The 22,240-nt window shown below is 37.3% G+C and overlaps 1 protein-coding gene across 2 annotated transcripts in view; it reads left to right on the top strand.

The window, feature by feature from the left end:
* The window catches only part of rabgap1l (RAB GTPase activating protein 1 like), a 94,012-nt gene that overhangs the window by 46,941 nt on the left and 24,831 nt on the right, over positions 1–22,240 (top strand). For both annotated transcript variants that reach the window (XM_011474036.3, XM_011474035.3), the window contains exons 14-17: positions 8,150–8,263; positions 14,873–14,947; positions 16,378–16,503; positions 17,084–17,227. In XM_011474036.3, coding sequence (XP_011472338.1) covers positions 8,150–8,263; positions 14,873–14,947; positions 16,378–16,503; positions 17,084–17,227 — 459 coding nt within the window. The remainder of the gene's footprint in view (positions 1–8,149; positions 8,264–14,872; positions 14,948–16,377; positions 16,504–17,083; positions 17,228–22,240) is intronic.

Raw genomic sequence — 22,240 nt, 5'->3', positions numbered from 1 at the left:
ATTCTGCTTCTGCGTAGCATGGCTCATAGTTTGTTGTGTTCCATTGTTGCCATTGATTGTCCTGCATGGTTGCACTTATTTTTATTTTGTTTCCCTATCGTGTATTAAGATTACAATATATTTAGAGATTGATCCCCCACTGATGGAAATGTCCATTAAGGGAAGAAACAGGCTTTTAACTGACACAACAATTATTTTCATCTGACAGTACATACAGTATATTGCTGTGTTTCCCCCTGTAGCACAGATGTTGGCAAACTGAATATTTATTTTATATATATATTTTATTTTATTTTATGGCTGCACGGTGGCGAAGTGGTTAGCGCTCTTGCCTCACAGCAAAAAGGCCCCCGGTTCAAGTCCTGGCTGGGGGACCTGAAACAGAACATCAATGGGGGACCTTTCTGTGTGGAGTTTGCATGTTCTCCCTGTGCATGCGTGGGTTCTCTCCGGGGTCTCCGGTTTCCTCACACCATCCAAAAACATGCTTCATAGGTTAATTGGCAACTCTAAATTGTCCATATGTGTGAATGTGAGTATGCATGGGTGTGTGATATGTGTGACCCTGCGATAGACTGGCGACCTGTTCAGGGCGTCCCTTGCCTTCTCCCATAAGTGGATAGGCTCCGGCAACCCCGTGACCCCGAAAGGGAACAAATGGAAAAAGATGAGTGAATGAAAAAGGAAGATGAATGAATTTTATTTTATTTTTTTGCAAATGTTTGGGTAGAAAATCAGAATAAAAGAATTCTAATTGAATAAAAAAAGAAAAGGTTGACTGTCTGATGTTGACACTATACTTCATACAGTGGGTTATGAGGTGCAAAGCTGGCTTAACCAAAACCATATACCTTTTATTCCTCAACAGTGGCTTTTCAAAGGTCTATACGGTTATCCTCATTGACTTCCTCTACTTGATCTTTTATTTTACACCTCATGACTTTTAATAATGCAATAAGTCTTCAATTTACTTGTGTTTTTAACACCACTGGTATCACTTCTAATTGGCTGACCTATCACTTCACAGCTCCCTTAGCCGAGACACTTCATTTATCTACAAAGGCTTGGTGTATTTGATCCTGCAAAGCAGACATTTCATTCCCTGGCTGGCAGACCTTTCACGTTCTTTTCATTACAGGTTAATATCAGAAAGAAAAGGCTTTTTGAGAGGTACAGTAAGAAGAAGTAAAAGTTCCAGTATTTTCACTTTTGTTCCTAACTCAGCCAACTATTACTTTAGAATGTGCTAGGGTGTTTAATCATTCAGCTCAAGGACTGCTTGACAAGTTTCAGAGCAGCTGACAGACAGCCTGACAAATTCTCTCATTGCTAAATGCTAATAAATCGACCTTGTGTTTTGAAGCAGCCAAAATACTGACTGTAACTAGTTAGGCTTTCCTTCCTTTTCTGTTTCCATTTTGCCTCTGTAAGAGCAGAGACTCCCCATAAAGACGGTTGTCTTACGGGGTTTTTTGTTAGTTTTTCATCAGATACCACAGTATTAAATGTTTTAGAGCTTTATGCTTTTCTACATACCGGTATTCACTTATTTCTTATATATTTCAGATAAAACATTTTACCTCTTTGTTTAAGTGAAAACCAGTCTTTTTGTTGAACCACTTAAGAGCGACCTTTTAAAATTATTCATAAATAATTCAAATATACAAAATACACCTAACACATAACATGAATTAGTGATGTCTGCCTGCATTGTTTGTCGTAAGGACGGCCTTCGAGAAGAAGTCTTTGTAAATCTGTTGGTTGAAAACTTTTTTTTTTAATTTTAATCTAAAGCAAGCAAAACATTTCTAAGAAAGCAAAAAACTGTAGTGGTGTCCTGTAAAAACAGGAAAGTTATTTTTGTATTATTGTTATTATTATTATTTAAAATGATATATTTTTTTTACAATCATTCGTTTATGTAAATAAAAGAAAATGCTAATTTAATTGAAAAACAAGAGACAATAGTCCAAAAAAGTCATTTGTGAACATAAATAAACAAGAAACCGGTACAAAACCACATCAATGAATTATGAGTGTAAGATACGGTTTTGTTTTTCTCTAATCCAAACATAATATACGTATTTTGACTTAAAAAACGTCTCTAGTGGAAAATCTTCATCCATCTTCCCTCCATCCATCTACCTCCGCTTATCCAGGACCGGGTCGCGGGGGCAGCAGTCTAAGCAGAGATGCCCAGACTTCCCTCACCCCGGCCACTCCCTCCAGCTCCTCTGGGGGAACCCTGAGGCGTTCCCAGGCCAGCCGAGAGACATGGTCTCTCTAACATGTCCTGGGTCTTCCCCGGGTCCCCGGGTCCAGGGCGGGGAGACGCACAAAAAACATTTATTAAGTGGTTATGCTGGCTTTTTGTTTTCTTCGTTTTTCAAAATGATATTGTTGAACTTCAATAAAAAGAAAAGTCAGATTTTTGGTCAGTATTTTTCTGTCAGTAGTCAATTAGTTCAGTAACTATCATGGATTTTTTTATTTGGATCCCATGGATAATGAATGATTTGAAATGTAGTAGTTATAAAAGGCTGTAAAAAATCTAAATATCTGCTGTTTTCTTTGAGTGTTGATACTGAAGACTGTTGTTGTAAATCCAGTAGAGGCAGATCGTGACACTGGAAAAGTTGTCCCCTTTACCTGATACAGGGTATACTCTATCATGACCGCATGACTAGACTTCATCGAGGTCATTAGCCACACATATCAGCTAGCTTCACATGAAGGACCTGCATTTCTGCTTTCATCCGTCTTTCCATAGCAACACTGACAGCTAACGCCAAAAGAAAAAGGCAGAGCGGAGCCTTTAGTCATTTGCTCGGTCTTTTGTGTTGTAGAAAATGTGTTCATCCCACCTCAACTTTAAGGAAAAATTCCCGTTCTAATTAAATTTTTTCTTTTTACTTCAATTTATTTAATACAGCAAGAATTTTCTAGTAACAGCTGCTTTTCCTTTTCTATTTATGCAGAAAATAAGATTGGTACAAGGGTAAACATATTGTCATTTTTTGTTACATATTGTAAGTATTAGATTGCAATGTCATGTTAAAGTGCTGTTTTCCCATTAAAGATCCACTCCAATCAAATTTATGTTTTTGTTTTTTTTAATATTTTTTTTTTCTTGTAGCATCTTTCTCATGACGGAGGACATATATAAAGGAAATTAAGTTAAAAAAGTATTCTTTTATTCAAATTGTTGTGAATCAGGAGCAGATGAAAATGCAATTTGAAAAAGCTTGTAGTTGTTTTTATAAGCTCGATAATCGGCAGGCCACCAGCTCCCTGCTCTGCTCCATTCTGATGCATCCACTTGCACTCGTCTTTGTTTTCCTCGTCTGAGCTGGTATCTGGCTCAAAACTGATCAGCTTTATAGCTCCATTATTGCACGCCATTTTTGTTGCACCGCTTGTGTTAGTTTAAGGTTGTGAGGGGCTGTAAGTTGGCGGGAGGAAGTGTAAACAAAGGGATGATGGGAAATGAGGGCAGGCTTACTTTGTGCCAGATGGATCAAAAGATGATCAGAGTGGGACTTAAAGGTTTGTTCCTTTGACTTGCTACAACAGTAGTTTTCTAAGCACGCTAATTAGATACAGTACTTTTTGTTATGGCAATTTCTTTCAGTTGGTTTAAATTCTTATTAAACGATAAGAGGCACACAGACCAATCAGCTGACTGCCTCCATCAATCAGGGTCATGAGTGTCGAGGCGCTCTGAGTTTTTTCCTTTTTTTTTCTATTAAGCTGCATGTGTAACCAGGTAACTGGTCTGAGGTCTGAGTTTGGGCCAAAAAAGCTTCTAGAATTACGAGACGCCTCTTGTTTCCATCTCCACATTTCCAGTCTCTCTTTCACAAAAGCTCCTTCAAAGTGTTTTTCAAGCAGTTTTTTCCCCAGCCTCCCTCTGTTTTTCTATCCCCTCTCACTTCTACCTCTAGTCGGTTAAAAGCCATCGGGAATAAATCCGACAGGTTCACACAATGCAGTAAAATGCCCACACGCGCTCACAAACTGGTACACGTTTGATTCAGACAGACGGTAGACAGTAATCTCTCCGTTTGTTAATGCCACTTTAATCTTTTCAGATTTATAATGCCATGTTGATGGGTCGTCGTCCTGTTTCTCTTCATACTTGCAGAAAGCTACAGTGTGCATCACCCTGAATTCCCTTTTTTTTCCCTTCAGAGTGAGAATTATTTAGAAATTCTGACACTATTCTGGCATTGGCAGGCATTTGTGCTTTTATATAAGGAATTTGTGCATCTTTGTTATATTATAATTATTTATTTATTTGTTTGCTATTCTTCTGGAGCTCCTAAAATAGTTTACACTTGGCTCTTTATTAGAAAGGCATCAGCAGGCCTTGTTTAACAAAACTGCTGCCACCCCAAGACACTTTTCAGACCTTGGAGTATCAGAAGACTAACTACATTTAAAAATAGCCCGGTCTTTTCTACAGATGCGCGGCTGCCTCTCCTGTCCTGGTTTTATCACAGCCACAGATCCTCCCTCCTGCTGTCACGCCTGTCTGGATGGAAACTAACAAACACCAATGGCCTTCTGGATCTCTCTGTCTTTTTGTTCATTTCAGCGGAAGCAGACATGGAAAGATATTGGCGCTGTGACAACATTTTGTTTCACTTACAAAAAAAAAAAAGTGTTTTGGTCCTTAACTTTAGTGGTCTGTCATCTCTTTATGCCTCTAATGCTTTATTTTATTTGAAAATATATTTCTTGCATCTAATGAAGTCCAAATAACTTCTTTAAAGAAAACAGATATAACTCCCTCCGCTGCAGATATCATTGAAGCCAGGGCTCATAGCAAATGAGTAGGTTAGCCTCGTTGGCTAAACGAATTTGTTCAATTTTGACAAAACCATGACCATAAAACCTGTTTTAGCCTTTATTTGGGAGATAAATTGTAAGATGCCAAACTGGGCTAATTTGGCCTGTTTAGGTTTTTATGTGCAATAATGAGCAGGAGAATCAAACAATAGTAAGGAGATTCAGTTGATGAGTCTGAATCTCCGATATTTTACCTCCAGTAATGGAAGCTTAATAACACTTAACATCCTACTAATCGACTTGGGAAGGATTTTCAGAAATCTTCTTATTGCAAGTTAACATCAGGAGAAATAGTCAGGCTGAATTGAAGCGTTCTTGTTAAATAGAAAGTACTCTTTTTCAGATTTTAGTGTTATTTTAGCAATGGTACATTTGTATATGAAACATGTTGAAAAAACACAGGCTGGTTCTGAAAGCCCGCGCCAGGTGATTGATGTTTGTTTGCTCTCTGCGTTGAAAATAAAAACATATTATACAGACAATTAGGAGAGCGATATATGTAATGTACACATTTGGGATGTAAGGAAATAAAGACGATAATAGAAAACAACATAAACAAAATGAATGTGTGAAAGGATGCTCCAGAAAAACATGCAGTTGAAAATATAAGAAAAGATTGGTTGAAATGAAATGCATGCAAGAGAAATGAACAAATGAGCTGGGATGAAAGGATTAAAGGCCCCCCAAAATGGCTAGAGGAAATTGAAAAGGAAGAAGGGATAAGGGATGAGGAAGAGAGGGATTAGGTGGCATGGAGGACGTCCTCTCATTTTCTAGTGTTTTGAATAATGAGGCTGTTAATTAGCAGAGGCATGCATGGCTTATTAAATCAAGGTGTTTACAAGTTTCACTGTCCGTGAGACTCTGGCTGGGCCAAGCCAATGTTGCTATGGTTACTAAAGTGCCAAAAATGGGTTTTTGTGGTAATTATTGGATAACTTGGGAAAAGTTAGTTCTCTATCTATGAATGCTGATAGGTAATGGAATGAATCCCAGTCACATGATATACAGATATTCTAATAAGCTATGTCCAAATTCCTTCCCCCCTAAAAGACGACATGGTGCCAGACTATAGTCGCCCTGGATTTTAACATAATTCCACACATACTCACTACTTTTTTTTTCCAACACTAAATATGATGTTGCCTATTTGCTGAAGTAAAAACCTAATAAAATGAACATTTTACAAGGGTTATTTACAACCACTTTCTTCTGATGGTGGAAACATGAATAATTTATAAAGAATAAATGTAAATAAACTTTTTTTTGTCAAACGACAAATTGCTCAAATGCACTGCATCTAGGTTTATATTGGCGAATCTAGTGAGTATCGATGCAGACTAGTCTTTTTCAGAGACTTCTGGGAAGTTTCCAGGGCACTGGATTTTAGAATAGTAGATTCTTACACCCCAATAAAACAGCGAAGCCTTATATTGTGCACTAAGTAGTGAATTGAGACACAGCCATCGTCTTTTTTTTGTGGATGTGTAGTTGCAGTAAATCAATGAGACAGATTAGGCATTTCATGCTAGTTTTATTCATATCTCTTACAAACATTCAGCAACTATCAAAGTTCTCAGTTTATTTGAGCATAAGGAGGCTTGTGCTAGGATTGCATTGCATACATTTTTGGTTTTGTTCTCAAAGGATTTGACATCTTCAGAACTGACCAACATATTGTCTCACCGACATGATCCTACTTGCTGCTGATCAGCGGGAACAAGTGATTCTGATTTTAAACTAAAGTTTATTGTGAGAACATCTAACCCCTGGAGCCAGTTTGGTAGAAGTAGATCTGGAGGGCCAGGGTTGGGAGTGCCCTGCTGTAGAGGGTTAATAAAATATAGATGCCAGACTAACAGTTTTAGCTCCTGATGTCTTTTCCTGATGTTCCCTATCTTTTTCTTCTTCTGGGTGAGCTCTTTGATGGTGAAGATTCATCCTTGCAATAGTTCAAACGTTTCAGCAATTTTATCATCTGGCTTTGATCTTTGTTTGTTAGACCCTTTTCTATAACTTTTTTTTATGTCTTGCTCTTTAGGAAACAGTATATTGGGCTGTAGATTTGTGTCCTGGTTCAAATCCCAGCTGAATCACTCTGCGTTGGAGGTTGTGTGTTTGGTCTTACTTTTGGTATCCACTCAAAGATTTGAAATGTAGTGTGGTCAACAGATTTCAATGAATTATGTGGTTCTTCATCTTTATGCATCAAATTGAAAAAAACTGTCTTCCTTCCCTGCTTTTGAGTGCAGCTTGGCTGAGATCCAGCAGACGCCTGAGATCCATCTCTGCATCCATTGATCAGTTTAGTATTATTTAATTTTACTTAATTCGATTCAATACAGGGTGGCACATTAACTGAGAGCTGTATCGTTTTTTTAAACAAACATTTATTTAGTTTGTGCAGCAGAGCAAGCATAGAACTATTAAATATGCAAAGATTTTAGTACCAGAATAAAAACCTAATGAAATTATTTTACAGAGTCAAGCCCTTTGTTTTTGGTGGAACCATGTTTAGCTTAAGATATTCATTAAATCATTTCAAAACATTCTAGAGTGGATTTTACTCATGTTTAGACCTGTCAAAGTTTTAGCAACTGGCTTATGTGATGTGATGGAATCTCAGTCAGGCAGTATTAAAGATTATGACACTATCGGCTTAACTAAACTTTTTTGGTTGAAAAACTATGGTGAAATACTAGTTTGTCTGAATTAGTAAAATTTCCAAGAAGTAATCGGTTTCAGTGTTTAAATTTTAAGTATTTTTCATTGTACTATTGTATTAAATCTTTTAAAAATACAAAAGTTGAAATAAAATTACAAGAAAAAATTTACGTGGCAATCTGTAGCCTTCGTAATGAGGTTCTAGCATGCACTTAGGTGTTTAAGGAAACCTCTAACTGAAACATTTTTATTGTTTTTTGTGGGATTTTGTTCTTTGAACTTTGTCAAATGTCCTTATGTGTAACAGATAAACTTCCTGAGCTGCTTGTCCCAGAATCCCTTACAGCACTTTTCTTTGCTGTCCGACAATTGATGGAAAACACAGGCAGATTTTTCCCCCCTATTCTTTTTTTCTTCTCTGTTTTTACTCAATTACAGTCTTTCAGCTTTATTGTCTGGTTAAAAAACGGAACTAGCAACTAACCTAATTGAGCTCAGTTCTAGATTTTCTGCAGGTGAAAGGGAGTTGCTGCAGCAAAGACTTGTTGTCTTTCCAATCCTAGTTGCAGTTTTCATAATCAAATAACTAATTTGGTCACATCTTCAAACTGTGTTTTTCTCTTGAAAATTGCAGGATTCTGCGCAGGACGGTGTCATCACGCGTGACATCCACCGCACTTTTCCCGCACACGACTACTTTAAAGATTCTGATGGAGATGGACAGGATTCATTGTACAAGATCTGCAAGGTGAGACTAGAATGCTACTAAGGTCATGTACAAACATTTATATTAAAAAAACTGTCAAATGTATTGAGGTGATCATCACCTTCATGTCAAAATGAGAAATACATTGTTGTTTTTTTATGATTAATTTAAATAATTTTGACTCAACAGCTGGGAGTCGGGTGGTAAAATGACTAACGTTGTTCTTTTGGTAAATGTTGCCTTTCCTCACAAAGCCAACTGTCATCCATCTGTCCAAATCCCTAAAAAAGAATTCTCATTACAATGCTACAATTGCACTTGACAAAATCTTAAATACACAGAATACTTTGAAGGATTTCAAAAGTAATTCCTTTTTACCTTCTTGAAAGATTTGTAGCTCACAATTTAAAGCATGGGAGCACTGGACCACTTGACAAGGTTCCTAAAGTTACATCGACGGTGATGCTGGAAAAAAAATATATTGACAAAAAAAGCTTATTTAACCAAACCAAATCATAAAAAACAACAATATATTTCTTTAGTTCCATAAATCAGTTTACTGACTTCTATAGTGACCCTCTGGTTGATGTCTCTGGAAAAGTGGAGCCTCATCACTCACTGATGTAGTTCAAACAGCTGGATAAGCAGAGGGTCACTATAGAAGTCAGTAAACTGATTTTACTGATTTTAGTGATTTCCATTTGTGAATTTGCCTATTTGATGGGTTTCAGCCTGTTGGCAAACATGTACAGATAAATACGATCAATTAATTATTTCTCCTGTGAAGATGATCTCTCTGACCAGGTTCCTTATTGGTTTCTTTGAGCCTGCCTTTCAGTCCAGTCTAGTCTTTGGAATCTCAGGGTTATGGTTGACTCAGCAATATCACCCAACGCTGAAGCTTTGTCTCTATGCTCCATTGATTCAGGCTTTTGAGACGCACCTTTTAATTCAGTAAGGTTTCTGCTGTGAATGGGTTTTTTATGTTGACAAGAGTTAACAATTTGATATTTCTTTCATCTTTAAAATTATTTTTTTTCATCCTGTTTTATATAGTTGTGACCTTGGAACTCCAACTTTTCTTGCTCTTATTTAAAATGTTCTAACTGATGAAGTTTTCAGCACAACAAAACAAAAACATACGTTTACCACAATGAGATTTTGTTCATTCTTTAAAATAAAGGCTAACTTTAAACATAGCCTGTAAGTGTTTCTGTTTCCCCACATATGTTTGGTCAGTGTTCTTGGAAAACCCATCAGGAATGTAAACCAACCTTTCTGGACCAAGTAGGTCAGTGATGATTCAGCTTTCATTTATATGCAAATTCATGCAGATTTGAAGCTGATAAGGTTGTTTGGGTCTTGAGGCCTTGGAGAAATGTAAGATCTAGGACTCAAAATTGGGCCCGAAGCCTTTCATTTCTAACCTTTTTATTCTCTCAGAAAGGTCATCTGCTTTAACTCTTGTCTTTCAGTGAAAATCAGTTTCAGTCTCTGGGTGGTCCATTCAATCTTCAGGTTAAAGTACAAAACCCTTAAAAATCTGCTGGTGATCACCTGAAAAACCCCTTTGAGGAGTTTAAATTGGAATGTATTGGTTATTTGCTGACAGGTAAAAAAAGCTTTAAAGACCCACGCCAATGAAAATCTTTGTGTGTGTGTGTGTTTTTAACATGTTATTCTGAATTTTTTTAGGTGATGGAGAACATATATAAAGAAAATTAAGTTTAAAACTAAATTTCTTAGTATTTCTTTATTGAAATTGTTGTAAATCAGGAGCAGACAAAAAAATGCAGTTTATGGATAAAATTATCTATGACATGAAAAATTTCCTGGGAGAGCCACAAGCTCCATCCATCCTCCAAGCTCTCAGCATAGGGGAAGGAAAGGGGGGCTGGAGTTGCTCCACGGCAACGGTTTGCCGTAACTTGGAGACAAATTATTAATGAACTACTGCTGCTCTGCGGAAACTATGTCCTAGAAAACAAGTTTCAAGTTTGGTTAAAAACAACTAATCATAATTAACCCATTTATGCTTCATTTAATTTCTAATTATATAAAAAATATATTTTTCAATGATTGTATTCCATTCAAGATGATGTTAAATTGAGTCTTCGATTTAATGTTATGTTGCGAATTAGTGACACTTGGCATGAAAAGATTATAAGACCACTGGGAATGCTTTTAGAATAATTCAAAAGCTAATCTGAGTGTTTCTTTAACGACTAAATAGAACAGAAAATATGGAGAGAAATTAGACTCAGTCGGATTTGTGCGTGCGTAATTCTTGATTTGTGCGTAAATTAGAATTTGTGTATGCATATTCTTGCTTTGTGCTTGCGTAAATTAGGATTTGTGCATAAATTTGGATTTGTGCGTGATTTGTTACTCACATAATACGTTTTGTGTATAAGTTAAAAAAATATAAAATGAAAAAAATACAAAATGCAACTTACGTATGCACAAATTAAGATTACAACATCTTGAAACTACTTACACACACACATCTTTAAAAAACACGCACGAATCCCTTGTTACGCACACACGAAGCCAAAGTTACGCACGGATCTACCGTGAGACTGTTTTCATGTCTCACAAATTCGTCCGTAAGTGCTGCGTTTAAATACCAGTGGAATGCTGTGTCATTAGAATTTTCCTATCAGCCTTCCCTTCTAAACGTATCCAGACAATGACTCAATCAATACATGAAGACAGTAGATGTTAGTGTTGAACATAGAGGCTACTTTCTTCGGGGCGCTGACCACCGAGATGGGCCGCCATTCTTCCCGTGACTGTCTCAGTCTGACTGCCTTTGTTTTTTCGGAAGAAAAAAAACAGTGCCCCCTACTGGTCGTTCCTGTTACGCATTTTGTATCAATTCGGTGTCTCGGAGAATAATATACTTTTAATATATATATCAGCGTTTAAAAGTGAACGTCACATTCTCAGATAATAATTTTTATTTTCCTTTAAAGTTTTTTTAAGCCCTGCTACACCCACTGGAGGAAATACGTTCAGAAAGGAAGGCTGATAGGAAAAGTCTAATAACCGAGCATTCCACTGGTATTTAAACGCAGCACTTACGGACGAATTTGTGAGACGTGAAAACAGTAGTAGTTTCAAGCTGTTGTAATCTTAATTTGTGTATACGTAAATTACATTTTGTATTTTTTTCATTTTATGTTTTTTTAACTTATACACAAAACGTATTATGTGAGTAACAAATCACGCACAAATCCAAATTTATGCACAAATCCTAATTTACGCACGCACAAAGCAAGAATATGCATACACAAATTCTAATTTACGCAGAAATCAAGAATTACGCACGCACAAATCCGACTGAGTCTAATTTCTCTCCATAAGAAAATGGTCGTTGCGTTGATGGCTTCTAAATTGCAGTGTTCAGGGTTATTAAGAATTGTCTTAGCTACAACAATCAGATCAGATTACAATATTGTATTCAGACCTCCTATTGTATGTTTTGCGTCCTTTCGTACTCTTTTCTGGTATTGCATGATGAACTTTTATTTTTTTTTAAGTTTTACAAACTCATATGCTACTATTTCTGTGCTGCATCATGCAATATTTTTAGGCTATAATTTTAATTTACACACTAAACACTAAATTTACACACTAAATCAAATAAGATTATTTGTAGTTTAGTAATAGTATATTATTCTTTTTTATACCCACATTATGTACTGTTCGTAAACAGGCAGATCTGTCCGTAAAGGTTGAGAAGCTATGCATGTCTAGCATGAAGCCCCCCTCTGAACCTATTATCTGTCTAGGTAAACAAATTTAGATTTCACCCACCAGGACCTCCTCTCATCCATCTGTTAGCATGTTCGTCTCCCAGTTGAGGTACAAAAGTGTGATGGCCACGCTTCATCAAGCATGTCAGCTGGAGGGGGGGCAACATCATTTTGGAGACATGAAAAATGGGAAATACACTTTTTTTGTGTGGTGTATTTAACACACTTAAAATACACAAGTTTTGATAGCAAATGCTGTGAGTTGAATCATTCTGGCTTAAATCAGAATCAAAATCGAAAATACTTTATTGATCCCACACGTGGGAAATTTGTTTGTTACCATAACAACAGACAGGGGAAAAAAGACTAAGAATAATATAAAATAAAATAAAAATAAACACTGTACATGTGTCCCCTTCGAGTTGATTTAGTAATAATAATAATAACAATAATAATAATGGATTGGATTTTTCTGTGCTTTTCCAGATGCTCAAAGCGCTTACAATGTGTCCATTATTCATTCGCTCCTCATTCAGACTTGGTGATGATAAGCTACTGATGTAGCCGCAGACTGACAAAGGCGTGGCCGCCTACGGCCCCTCTGACCATCACCGGCGGGACTTTCATACGCATGCACACACCAGTGGAGCCACACTGGAGGCAGGGAGGGTGAAGTGCCTTGCCCAAGGACACAACAGTTGACCGGGGGAGCTGGAATTGAACCTCCTGAGCCACTTAGTTGATAATTGTGCAGGGGGTTCCCAACGATGGAGTTTTTGGAAACCAACATTCTGCTTACTGCAGCCTTTATTTTTGACATTATTTCAGGGGCAAATACAAAATTTCAAAAAGTTTGTATGCTCTATTTATTATACACAACACTTTAGAAACCCTCCAACCTGGAGGGATTGGACAGGTTTATGTTTACGGCTGATTTGATCAGACCCAGCCTGCCAGCGGAGCTGAAAACATTTGACCTGAACCATCACAGAGCTTTATGTAGTTGACAGCGGTATTAGGCTTTCAGGTTGTGGCTGCTGATGTTATCTTTATTTCTCAAGTTGAGGCAATTTCAGGTGATGTTTGGGGTCAATTTTACCAAGCTTAGAGGAATTTACCTCAGATTGTAATACTTTGCAATACAAGCAAAATAAGTGTCTTTTTTGAAGTTCTTTTTTTTTTTGAACAGAAGCTGCTTAAAGAATGGCTTTGACACTTAATTCTGTCCTTGGAACTTGTTTACAGCGCAAAAAGATCCGTCTGCTTCATCATTAGCATGATTTGTGGCATAATTCAACTTTGCACAGCAGAACCTCTTCTGTGGGGTCAACTGAAGGTTGTCCTCCTACATCAGTCTTCTGTCTAAATTACCCAACCACCCAGGCCTCTTGTGCTCGACAGGCCATCTCTCCTCTCTAAATCTGCAGTGCAGAAAAGTCTTGTATTGTGGAATCCTGTGCTGTGAGATTTTCCAAAACTACAGTTTTCACATCAGTTTGGGATTTATAAAACCGGCACCTAAACTTGCCCTTAGTCTTAATTAATGACAATAGTGTTTGTTTGCCTACGGTTAATATTAATAGCTTGTTGATCCCAATATTCATATATGATGTATTGATGAAAAAAAGCATATTCGCTTGGTTTACCAAACAGTAGTAGAAACTTAAATACTACTAATTAAAAAATGAGTAACGGTAGTATTCATTAGTAATAGTTTTGATATTTAGCTTTAATATGGGTGATCCAATAAATTGCATTAAGATGCTGATACATTTTGTCCAAGCTATCTTGGTCGCATCATTAAGTCTCCTCATTTGACAACTTTCAAACACCACTAACAAACGTATTGTGCTTACATATTGATTTCTGCAGCTGTTTTAATTCAGTATAATGCAGGATACTTGTGATTCTTTTTTGATTATCTCAAACTCCAAAAGGCCTCTACAACTTTTTTGCAGTATGTAAATGTAATTAAATAAAAAGTCAAAGGTCTATCCGAATATTTCCTGCCCACACATTCATTACATACAGTATGTTTTACAAATATAATGAATGGTTGCAATATTCACGTTTACATGTAATTGTTTAGCAGTTTATATTACGGTAGATTCAACTGAGTAGTTGATTTTACCCAAGATCAAAATAACTGTCAACTCTGGGAGTTGAACCCCTGACCAGTGAAAGGTCAGATTGTATGAGTGGGTTTAGATGACTGACCTAGTAACTGTTCTGTCACTGGAACATTAAAATATAAAGTGGAAAAGTGACTTGTTCAAAAACAGAATCTTAAAAAAGTGAAAATACCCTTGTTTCTAGAAAAATGTCTTACTTTCTGTCTTGCAAGAAAAATAACCTTATCAAGAAAGCTTTTCATAGTAAAACAATCTTAAGTTAATAAAATATGTTTTAGTGATCTCAAAATAAAAATTCTCAGTAAGACCATTTTTTTATCCAATTAGCAGATTTCTTTCCTTATTTAAAGACGATTTGCCAAGTGGGTACGAATTTTTGACTTATTTCTAACTGTCATGTTTTTCAGTATGTTTTATCAAACTGAAGATTTGTGAAAAGCAATTTGAACAAAAGAAAGGGGAGGAAAAAAATCATAAACCTTAAAGAATTTAATATTTAAGTAATGCTATACTCTGGAAAGGATTTTGTTGATATGCATCGCCTGTCAGTTCAATGAAAAGTTAAATGTTGAAACTCATTTTTCTTGAACATCTTAAGCAGCAAACCCACGAAACGTCCATGTCTACAAAAACATCTTTAAGAAAAAATGTGCAAAAATTAACAATAGAGAGCAATACATTTTCAGTTACCAAAATGTATGGTAATTTCCTCTGCTAGTAAAGTAATAAAATAAAATCTTTTTTTCCTTTCTTTGTTTTAGGCATACTCTGTCTATGACGAAGAAATTGGTTACTGTCAGGGTCAGTCGTTTCTTGCTGCTGTTCTCCTTCTGCACGTGAGTACACATGGGGTCAATGACCATCATTATTATTATGGTCAACACTAAACGCATGATTTATCCTAAAACAACCTCAACCACAAATTTGTGTTCTTTACGTGGTTTTACTTGTATCTGCATGTATTTTAACAAATGTTTCAACCAAATGTGCTGTTTATTTTAGCCCCTATATTAGAAAAATGAATGTCAAACTGCAGATTTTTGTTCGCTGCTGCGATGCGATTAATGAGCGCCGTTGCCATCTGCTGCTTATCTCAGTCAACCATTTCCCCAGACCGGCCTGAGGAGGACCAGCGCACACAGAAATGATGCAAAAAGCAATCAAATCTTAGATTCAAAACAAAAAACACACTTATATGATGGGAAATATGGCTGCAGAGAACACAATGGAAACAGAACAGCTGAACTTCCTGTAACTTCATGTTTTAAGAGGAGACGAGATCGAATGAGATATGAGATAATGTGATCTTTGCCTAGTACATTTTTTATGTCCTTAATATTAACTGGAATAATGATTCCAGTATATGAAATCTGTGATCACTTATTAATGATTTAATCTGTTTCTCTTACACCATAAGGCTTTTACTCCATTACTTCATTACTTCATATTTGGCAAAACATTTAGTGTTATTTGGAACGATAACTAGTTTTTAGTTTTCCAACTTAACTTATTTTATGTCTAAATAGAAAATGACCACAAAACAACAAATTGTTCTTTGAAAACCAATTCTAAAGAGACAACTTTCCACTCCATTTTAAATCACAATTTAAATGGATAACAGCAGAAAAAAAGCAACAGTTTATATAATTTTCAAAAATGTTAACATCATATATCACACCTTTTCGTCAGATGTACACAGTGGTAAAAAAAAGTGGTGGACGTTTGGTCAAAGCCCAACTCGTGAGTTGAAAAAGGCGAGAGGTGGGGAGAGGTCAGCAGGAGGTTGTGGGCAAGAGCCAAGACTTTGATGAAGGGAAACAAAATGTATTACTGATGAGAAAGCAGTAAAAAGAAAAGGGATGGGAGATAAAAGGGACAGCAACAATAAAAGCAGAGGTTACACAGAATCAGGAGGTGGCAGATGGGTTATGGAGGGAAAAAAAGAGGGAGATGCTTTAGAGTAGATGTCAAGAATATTAATTGGGGCTCAGATTTACCTGTGAAATACCACTTAGCAAACACTCTGTCACTATAATATTTTCTCCCCCTTTTATGTGCAACAGGAGAAACCTTTCTCTAATGCTTTTACCTTCATCCATTTAAACAGCTTTTACATTGAAATCCACTGAGGCAGTGGATTGCACAAAAGCACAAATATTATCTGTTGGTGGAGAGATCTCTTAAAGTCTGTCCCATTCAAAGACTGATTGGAGGTTCTTTTCTCAAAGTACGTGAATGCATTTAAGGTGTGTCGATGTGATTTCAGATGCCCGAGGAGCAGGCCTTCTGTGTTTTGGTCAAAATCATGTATGAATACGGTCTCAGGTTGCTTTACAAGAACAACTTTGAGGATCTTCACTGCAAGTTCTACCAGTTGGAAAGGCTAATGCAGGTTAGTTATAAAAATTAAAACTATTTCAATTTACAGACGCTAATTCAATGTACACATAGGATGTTATTTCTCAACATCAGAATATGATGAATTAGTTATTCTATAACAAAGATTTACCTTTATTGAAGATGTACTCTGGGAATCAGCCCCTGAGCATCAGAGATTTATGCTGGAAACATGCGTGTGTTTGCCTGTCTTATCCCACAGGTGTCATTTGGCAAAAACTGCTGAGGTTTTGTAAAAACTGCCAAAGTTTTACATATTTCCCCTTCATATTGGGTTCTACAGGCTCTGTCTGTAAAAAACCTGATTATGGAAATCTTTTTGAGTGTTAAAAGAATTATTTTCAGTGTTTTTTAGGCTTATTGATTATAATCTAACAAACTACATTTTTTAGGCTTTTTACGAACCAAAACCTTTTTTTCATATATTTTAGCTTCAATATTTTAATTACTAGTTATTAGTTCAAGCCATTGCAGCTGAATTTCCATTTCTGAACGGCTGTCATAAAAGTGTAAGAATCTTAGTTTTGTCCCCCAGTCTTCTCATCCTTCCTCTGTTTTACGTTCTGTTCTCCCAGGAACAACTTCCTGACCTGTGGGCCCACTTCCAGGAGCTGAACCTGGAGGCTCACATGTATGCCTCCCAATGGTTCCTCACCCTCTTCACCGCCAAGTTCCCCCTCTGTATGGTTTTCCACATCACTGATCTTCTGCTCTGCGAGGTAAAGTCGATGTTCTGTATTATTGAGGGGGAACTGTGAGAGGGATTTGATTCACATTGTAAAGAGTCCAATTATGGGAAGGTCAACCATCTGGAATAAAAAAGAAAAAAAAAATACAAGGTCAGAGGAAAGAAAAGGGGTAGCAGGAAAAAGTGTATGAGTAGGCAGGAGGCTGCTTGTGTGAAATGACTGGAGAGTTTGAAGTAAATTTCTGACTCGCTGGTAGTAACCACAAGTTAAAAAATGCTTAGTGCTACTAACTCGTGCTGCTTTCTGTAATCACTTATTGATGCACATAGGGACACTAATCATAAGTAATGTGTGTTACTGTGGCTCTGATATTAGACATTTTTTACTCTATAAATGAGCTTTCCTTACTTACTTTTACTCTTCCCATTGCAAAATAAGAGCTAAATGTATGGAATATCTGTCAGAGCTAGGATTATAAAGTCTGGTCTATAAGAAAAGCTGAACACAAAGTTCATCTTTTTAAAGAGGGTCATCCTCAGGCTGAGCAGATGAGAGATTAATTCCTAATACATAAAGAAAATATTCACTTTTTTTGCTCATGGTGATCCGAAATTAAGTGGAGTCCTTGGTTAAATGCTACAGTACGAATTAGCGACATACATGAAGGGGTTACATTTGTTTATATAGTTATTGTCAATTTTAAGTTACTTTCACACTGGAGTAGTGAGTCAAATTAAGAGGGGAAAGTGGAAAAATGTCACACTTTTGAAGTCAACAGGCTCATTCTCTGAGGATCAAGTTCTAAGAAACTTATCGTCTTCCCTGTACTGCAATCTGTTGTTGTTTTCAAGTTGAAATCCATAGTGTTTGTGTCAGCTTTAGCGCTTCCATGCAAAGCAGATTTAAGGTGGAAAATGAACTCAAAGCTCCCTTTTATAGCATTTGCTGCATTAAAAAAAGTCATATTTTAGCACCACTTTGTATTATTTTGAAAACAATGTTATTTCTGGTTACATATTTCTATCTTTCACAGAATGGGTCTAAAATTTCCTTATAGAAACTTTGAACAAAACAGGGGTTTTGTCACTGTTGGCAGAGAGCAGTTTATTGAATGACCAACATTTCCCTCAAGTCATAAATATTAGGAACATTATTTTAAGAAAAACTAAGCAGCCACTATTTGTTAATATCATTTTACTTATTCTCTTATGTTATGTGGATGTGACCAAACTTTAAAATACTTGGCTCCAACAGGGTTTATCACAGAAGGTCATTTGTTATTTTGAACTGATGAAATACAAATGACATTTTAGAGATCAGGAAATCAGCTATGAATGCAGCGCCTACATGTTGGGTGTTCTTTCAAAAATATCAGCACACTCCACATGCACATATTTGTTGACAAATATTCAAACTTTGTGAAGAGACCGAAACCCCTTATGGCCATAACATACTGGACATTATGCAGAATGTTTTTAGATAGATAGATAGATAGATAGATAGATAGATAGATAGATAGATAGATAGATAGATAGATAGATAGATAGATAGATAGATAGATAGATAGATAGATAGATAGATAGATAGATGACTTTATTATTCCCACAATGGGGAAATTTCATTTCTGTGGCAGCAACACGACATTTAGAAATAATCTATATAATGTAACATCAATAAAGGACATCACAAATGACATTTATATTAGATAATTAAAATATTACTAAAATTATTATGAAAAATTATTATCAAAAATGAGATTCTTATTAAATAAAGAAATAAATATTAAATAAATACAGCTGCAAAAGTGTAAAAAACATGCGGTTTGCAAAACATGTAAACTGTAAAAAAACATTACAAATTTTTTCAAAATACAGAAATAACTAATGAAGTTCACACCAAAAACAAAAACAAACAACTGTTCAGGAACAAAAAACTATTTAAAATTGAAAAACAACAACTACAACAAAAGTAAATGAATCAATGACTAAACAAAAAAACACCCCTGGGACCGTGGAGTGTCACTTTGACATGGTGTTGTACAGTTTGATGGCTGTGGGGAGGAATGACCTGCGGTAGCGCTCCTTCTTACACTGAGGGTGCAACAGTCTTGTGCTGAAGGAGCTGGTCAGCGCCTCTACAGTTTGGTGCAGGGGGTGGGAGGGGTTATCCATGATGGATGTCAGCTTAGCTAACATCCTCCTGTCCGCCACCTCCTCGATGGACTCAAGTGTACAGCCCAGGACAGAGCCGGCCTTCCTAACCAGTTTGTTAAGCCTCTTCAAGTCTCTGCCTGCACTGCCCCCCGCCCAGCACACAACTCCATAAAGTACCACTGAGGCCACCACAGTGTCGTAAAAGGTCCTCAGCAGCTGTCTGCACACGCCAAAGGACCTCAGTCTCCTCAGCAGGTGAAGGCGACTCTGGCCCCTCCTGTACAGAGCATCCGTGTTGTTGGACCAGTCCAGTCTGTTGCTCAGGTGAACACCCAGATATTTAAATGTGTCCACGACCTCAATGTCTGAACCCTGGATGTTCACCGGTGACTGTGATGGTGAGGACCTCTTAAAGTCCAGTATCAGCTCCTTTGTCTTGCTGGTGTTAAGCAGCAGGTGGTTAACTTCACACCAGCTAACAAAGTCAGTGATGACCCCCCTGTACTCCTGCTCACCCCCCCACCCCCCCCTGATACACAGCCCACAATGGCACTGTCGTCTGAGCACTTCTGCAGATGACAGTGGTGGGAGTCGTAGGTGAAGTCTGATGTGTACAGGGTAAACAGGAATGGGGAGAGCACAGTCCCTTGAGGTGCCCCCGTGCTGCAGACCACCACATCAGACACACAGTCACACAGCCTCACAAACTGTGGCCTGTCTGTGAGGTAGTTGATGGTCCAAGCAACCAGATGTTGGTCCACACCTGCAACCTCCAGCTTCCTCCTCAGCAGTGATGGCTGAATTCTGTTGAAAGCACTGGAGAAATCAAAAAACATGACTCTCACAGTGCTCCCAGGGGCCTCCAGGTGAGACAGGGCCCGATGCTGCAGGTAGATGATAGATGATAGATTTTGCATTGAGTATTAAGGTAAAAACATAAATTCTGTTGCCATTGAAGTAGCATTTTTTTTAAATTCAAAAATTAGTCAGAAACTTAAAGAAATACTTATTTGAATCAATAAATATGAAGTCAAATAAATAATTTAAGTGTCGCAGTACTGCAACAGCATTTTTGAACTGGTTTTAAAGTATGTATTGTTTAAGTAAAGTCAGCCTCATTACCAAAGGGCATTCGTGATACAGAGGTCAAGCGGTTGACCTCTAATCAGAAGGTTGCAGATTGGGCAAGACACTGAACCCCAAGTTGCCCCGGGTAGTTATAGGTTTTAGGCGCCAGTGTTCGGCAGTGGAGCAGCCATCAGTGTGTGAATGTGTGTGTGCATGAGAGAATGGGACTTCTAACAAGGTACTAAAGCAATATACAAGCATACGTCATTTACCAATTTACCATTTTAAAGTACTGGGGGTATATGTACCAATGCATAATTGATCCTTGTGTTGTAGTAAATGCCATTTTTAGTTATTGAAAATGCAAAACATAGTTTATAAAGGCATTTACAGTATAGATGAAAGAGGTGCTGATTAAAAGTATTCCTCTTTTTATAGCTACACTACATCAAAGCTACATATGTTTTTGTTTGGGCATTATAATTAAAATTAAAGTAGTTTTTGTAGCTCTGTGTTAAGCTGACTAAGCTTTGGTTTCCATGGAGACACAATAAATGGGATATATCTTAGTGAGTCACATTAGTCACATTGAACAGGAGCTGATGTCCGGGGATATTTTTAAATCGCTCGAGGTCCCTGTGTCAACTAATCTGCAATGAAAAATGCATTATTTTTTAAATTACAGTCGTACTGGTTGTTTTCCTTATGTCTTAGTAAAATGCTTTTGACCTCTTCTAACGGGGTAAGGAACAGCCAAACTCTGCTACGAAGGTGAGGTTGTGAAAAATAGTTTCATGTTATGTTGAGATTGAGCACAGCAACAAGATAGAAGGTTGTTCTTCTGCATTAGCAAGGTTAATTCCAGACCACGGTTTCAAAGCAGACTGATGTTTATAGATGTGGTGTTCAAGCACAAGCAAGATCAGCCAATGTTGAGGATTGTAGAGTGATCTGTCAAGCTGATGAAAGACACATCGAGCTTGTTGCCCTTGAAAATGAAAAGATGTGCAGCTGTACTTTCAGATCAGAACTGACAGGAACCAGTAGGATCCTGGTATACCCATCTACTGACCAGGTTCTGGTCAGAAGTGGCCTTCATCGAAAAGTTGCATCAAAGAAGCCATATCTCTGAAGTGGAAACAAAGCAAAGTAACTAATGTTTGCAGAAAAACCTAGGAACTGGGCGACAGAAAAAATGGCAGTAGGTGCTCTGAACTGAGGAGTCAATATCTGAAATATTTGGCTGAAGCAGAAGGCAGCTTGTATGTCAAGTAGTTAGCAGCGGTGAATATTGGTGGAGGTTCCTTAACTGTTTGGAGCTGCATTTCTGCAAATAGAGATTTGTTCAGGATTAATGGTGCTCTCAGTGCTTCGAAATACAGATAGAAACCATCTTGCAATACTCCCATGGAGGCGTACGAGTGGCTCCTCATTTATTCTCCAGTCGTACAATGACCCCAAACATGCAGCCAAAATCTTTATGAAAATGACATGCTTTCCACAGAGCTCTGATCTCAACATCATCAAGGGTATCTGAGATTAAATGAAGAGACAGAACGGTGTGAGAAAACCTTAATCTACAGAAGATCTGAAATTAGTTCTTCAAGATGTTTGGAACAACCTACTAGCTGAGTTCCTTCAAAAGAAAAAAAAACAGCTTAGAAGAATTTATTCTGCTTGGAAGGCAAAGGGTGGTCACACCAGATCTTGCTTTACTTTAAATTACTTTTTTGTCCATTCACTGCAATTTGTCGATGTTGACAGTGGCGCCACCAGGGGGTGGCCAGGGGTGGCCATGGCCACCCCTCTCCGACACCTGGCC

Source organism: Oryzias latipes, chromosome 4, assembly GCF_002234675.1.
Source record: "Oryzias latipes chromosome 4, ASM223467v1".
NCBI lineage: Eukaryota > Metazoa > Chordata > Actinopteri > Beloniformes > Adrianichthyidae > Oryzias > Oryzias latipes.
Note: the sequence above shows the minus strand (reverse complement) of the source record. Positions and strands in the feature narration are given on the sequence as shown.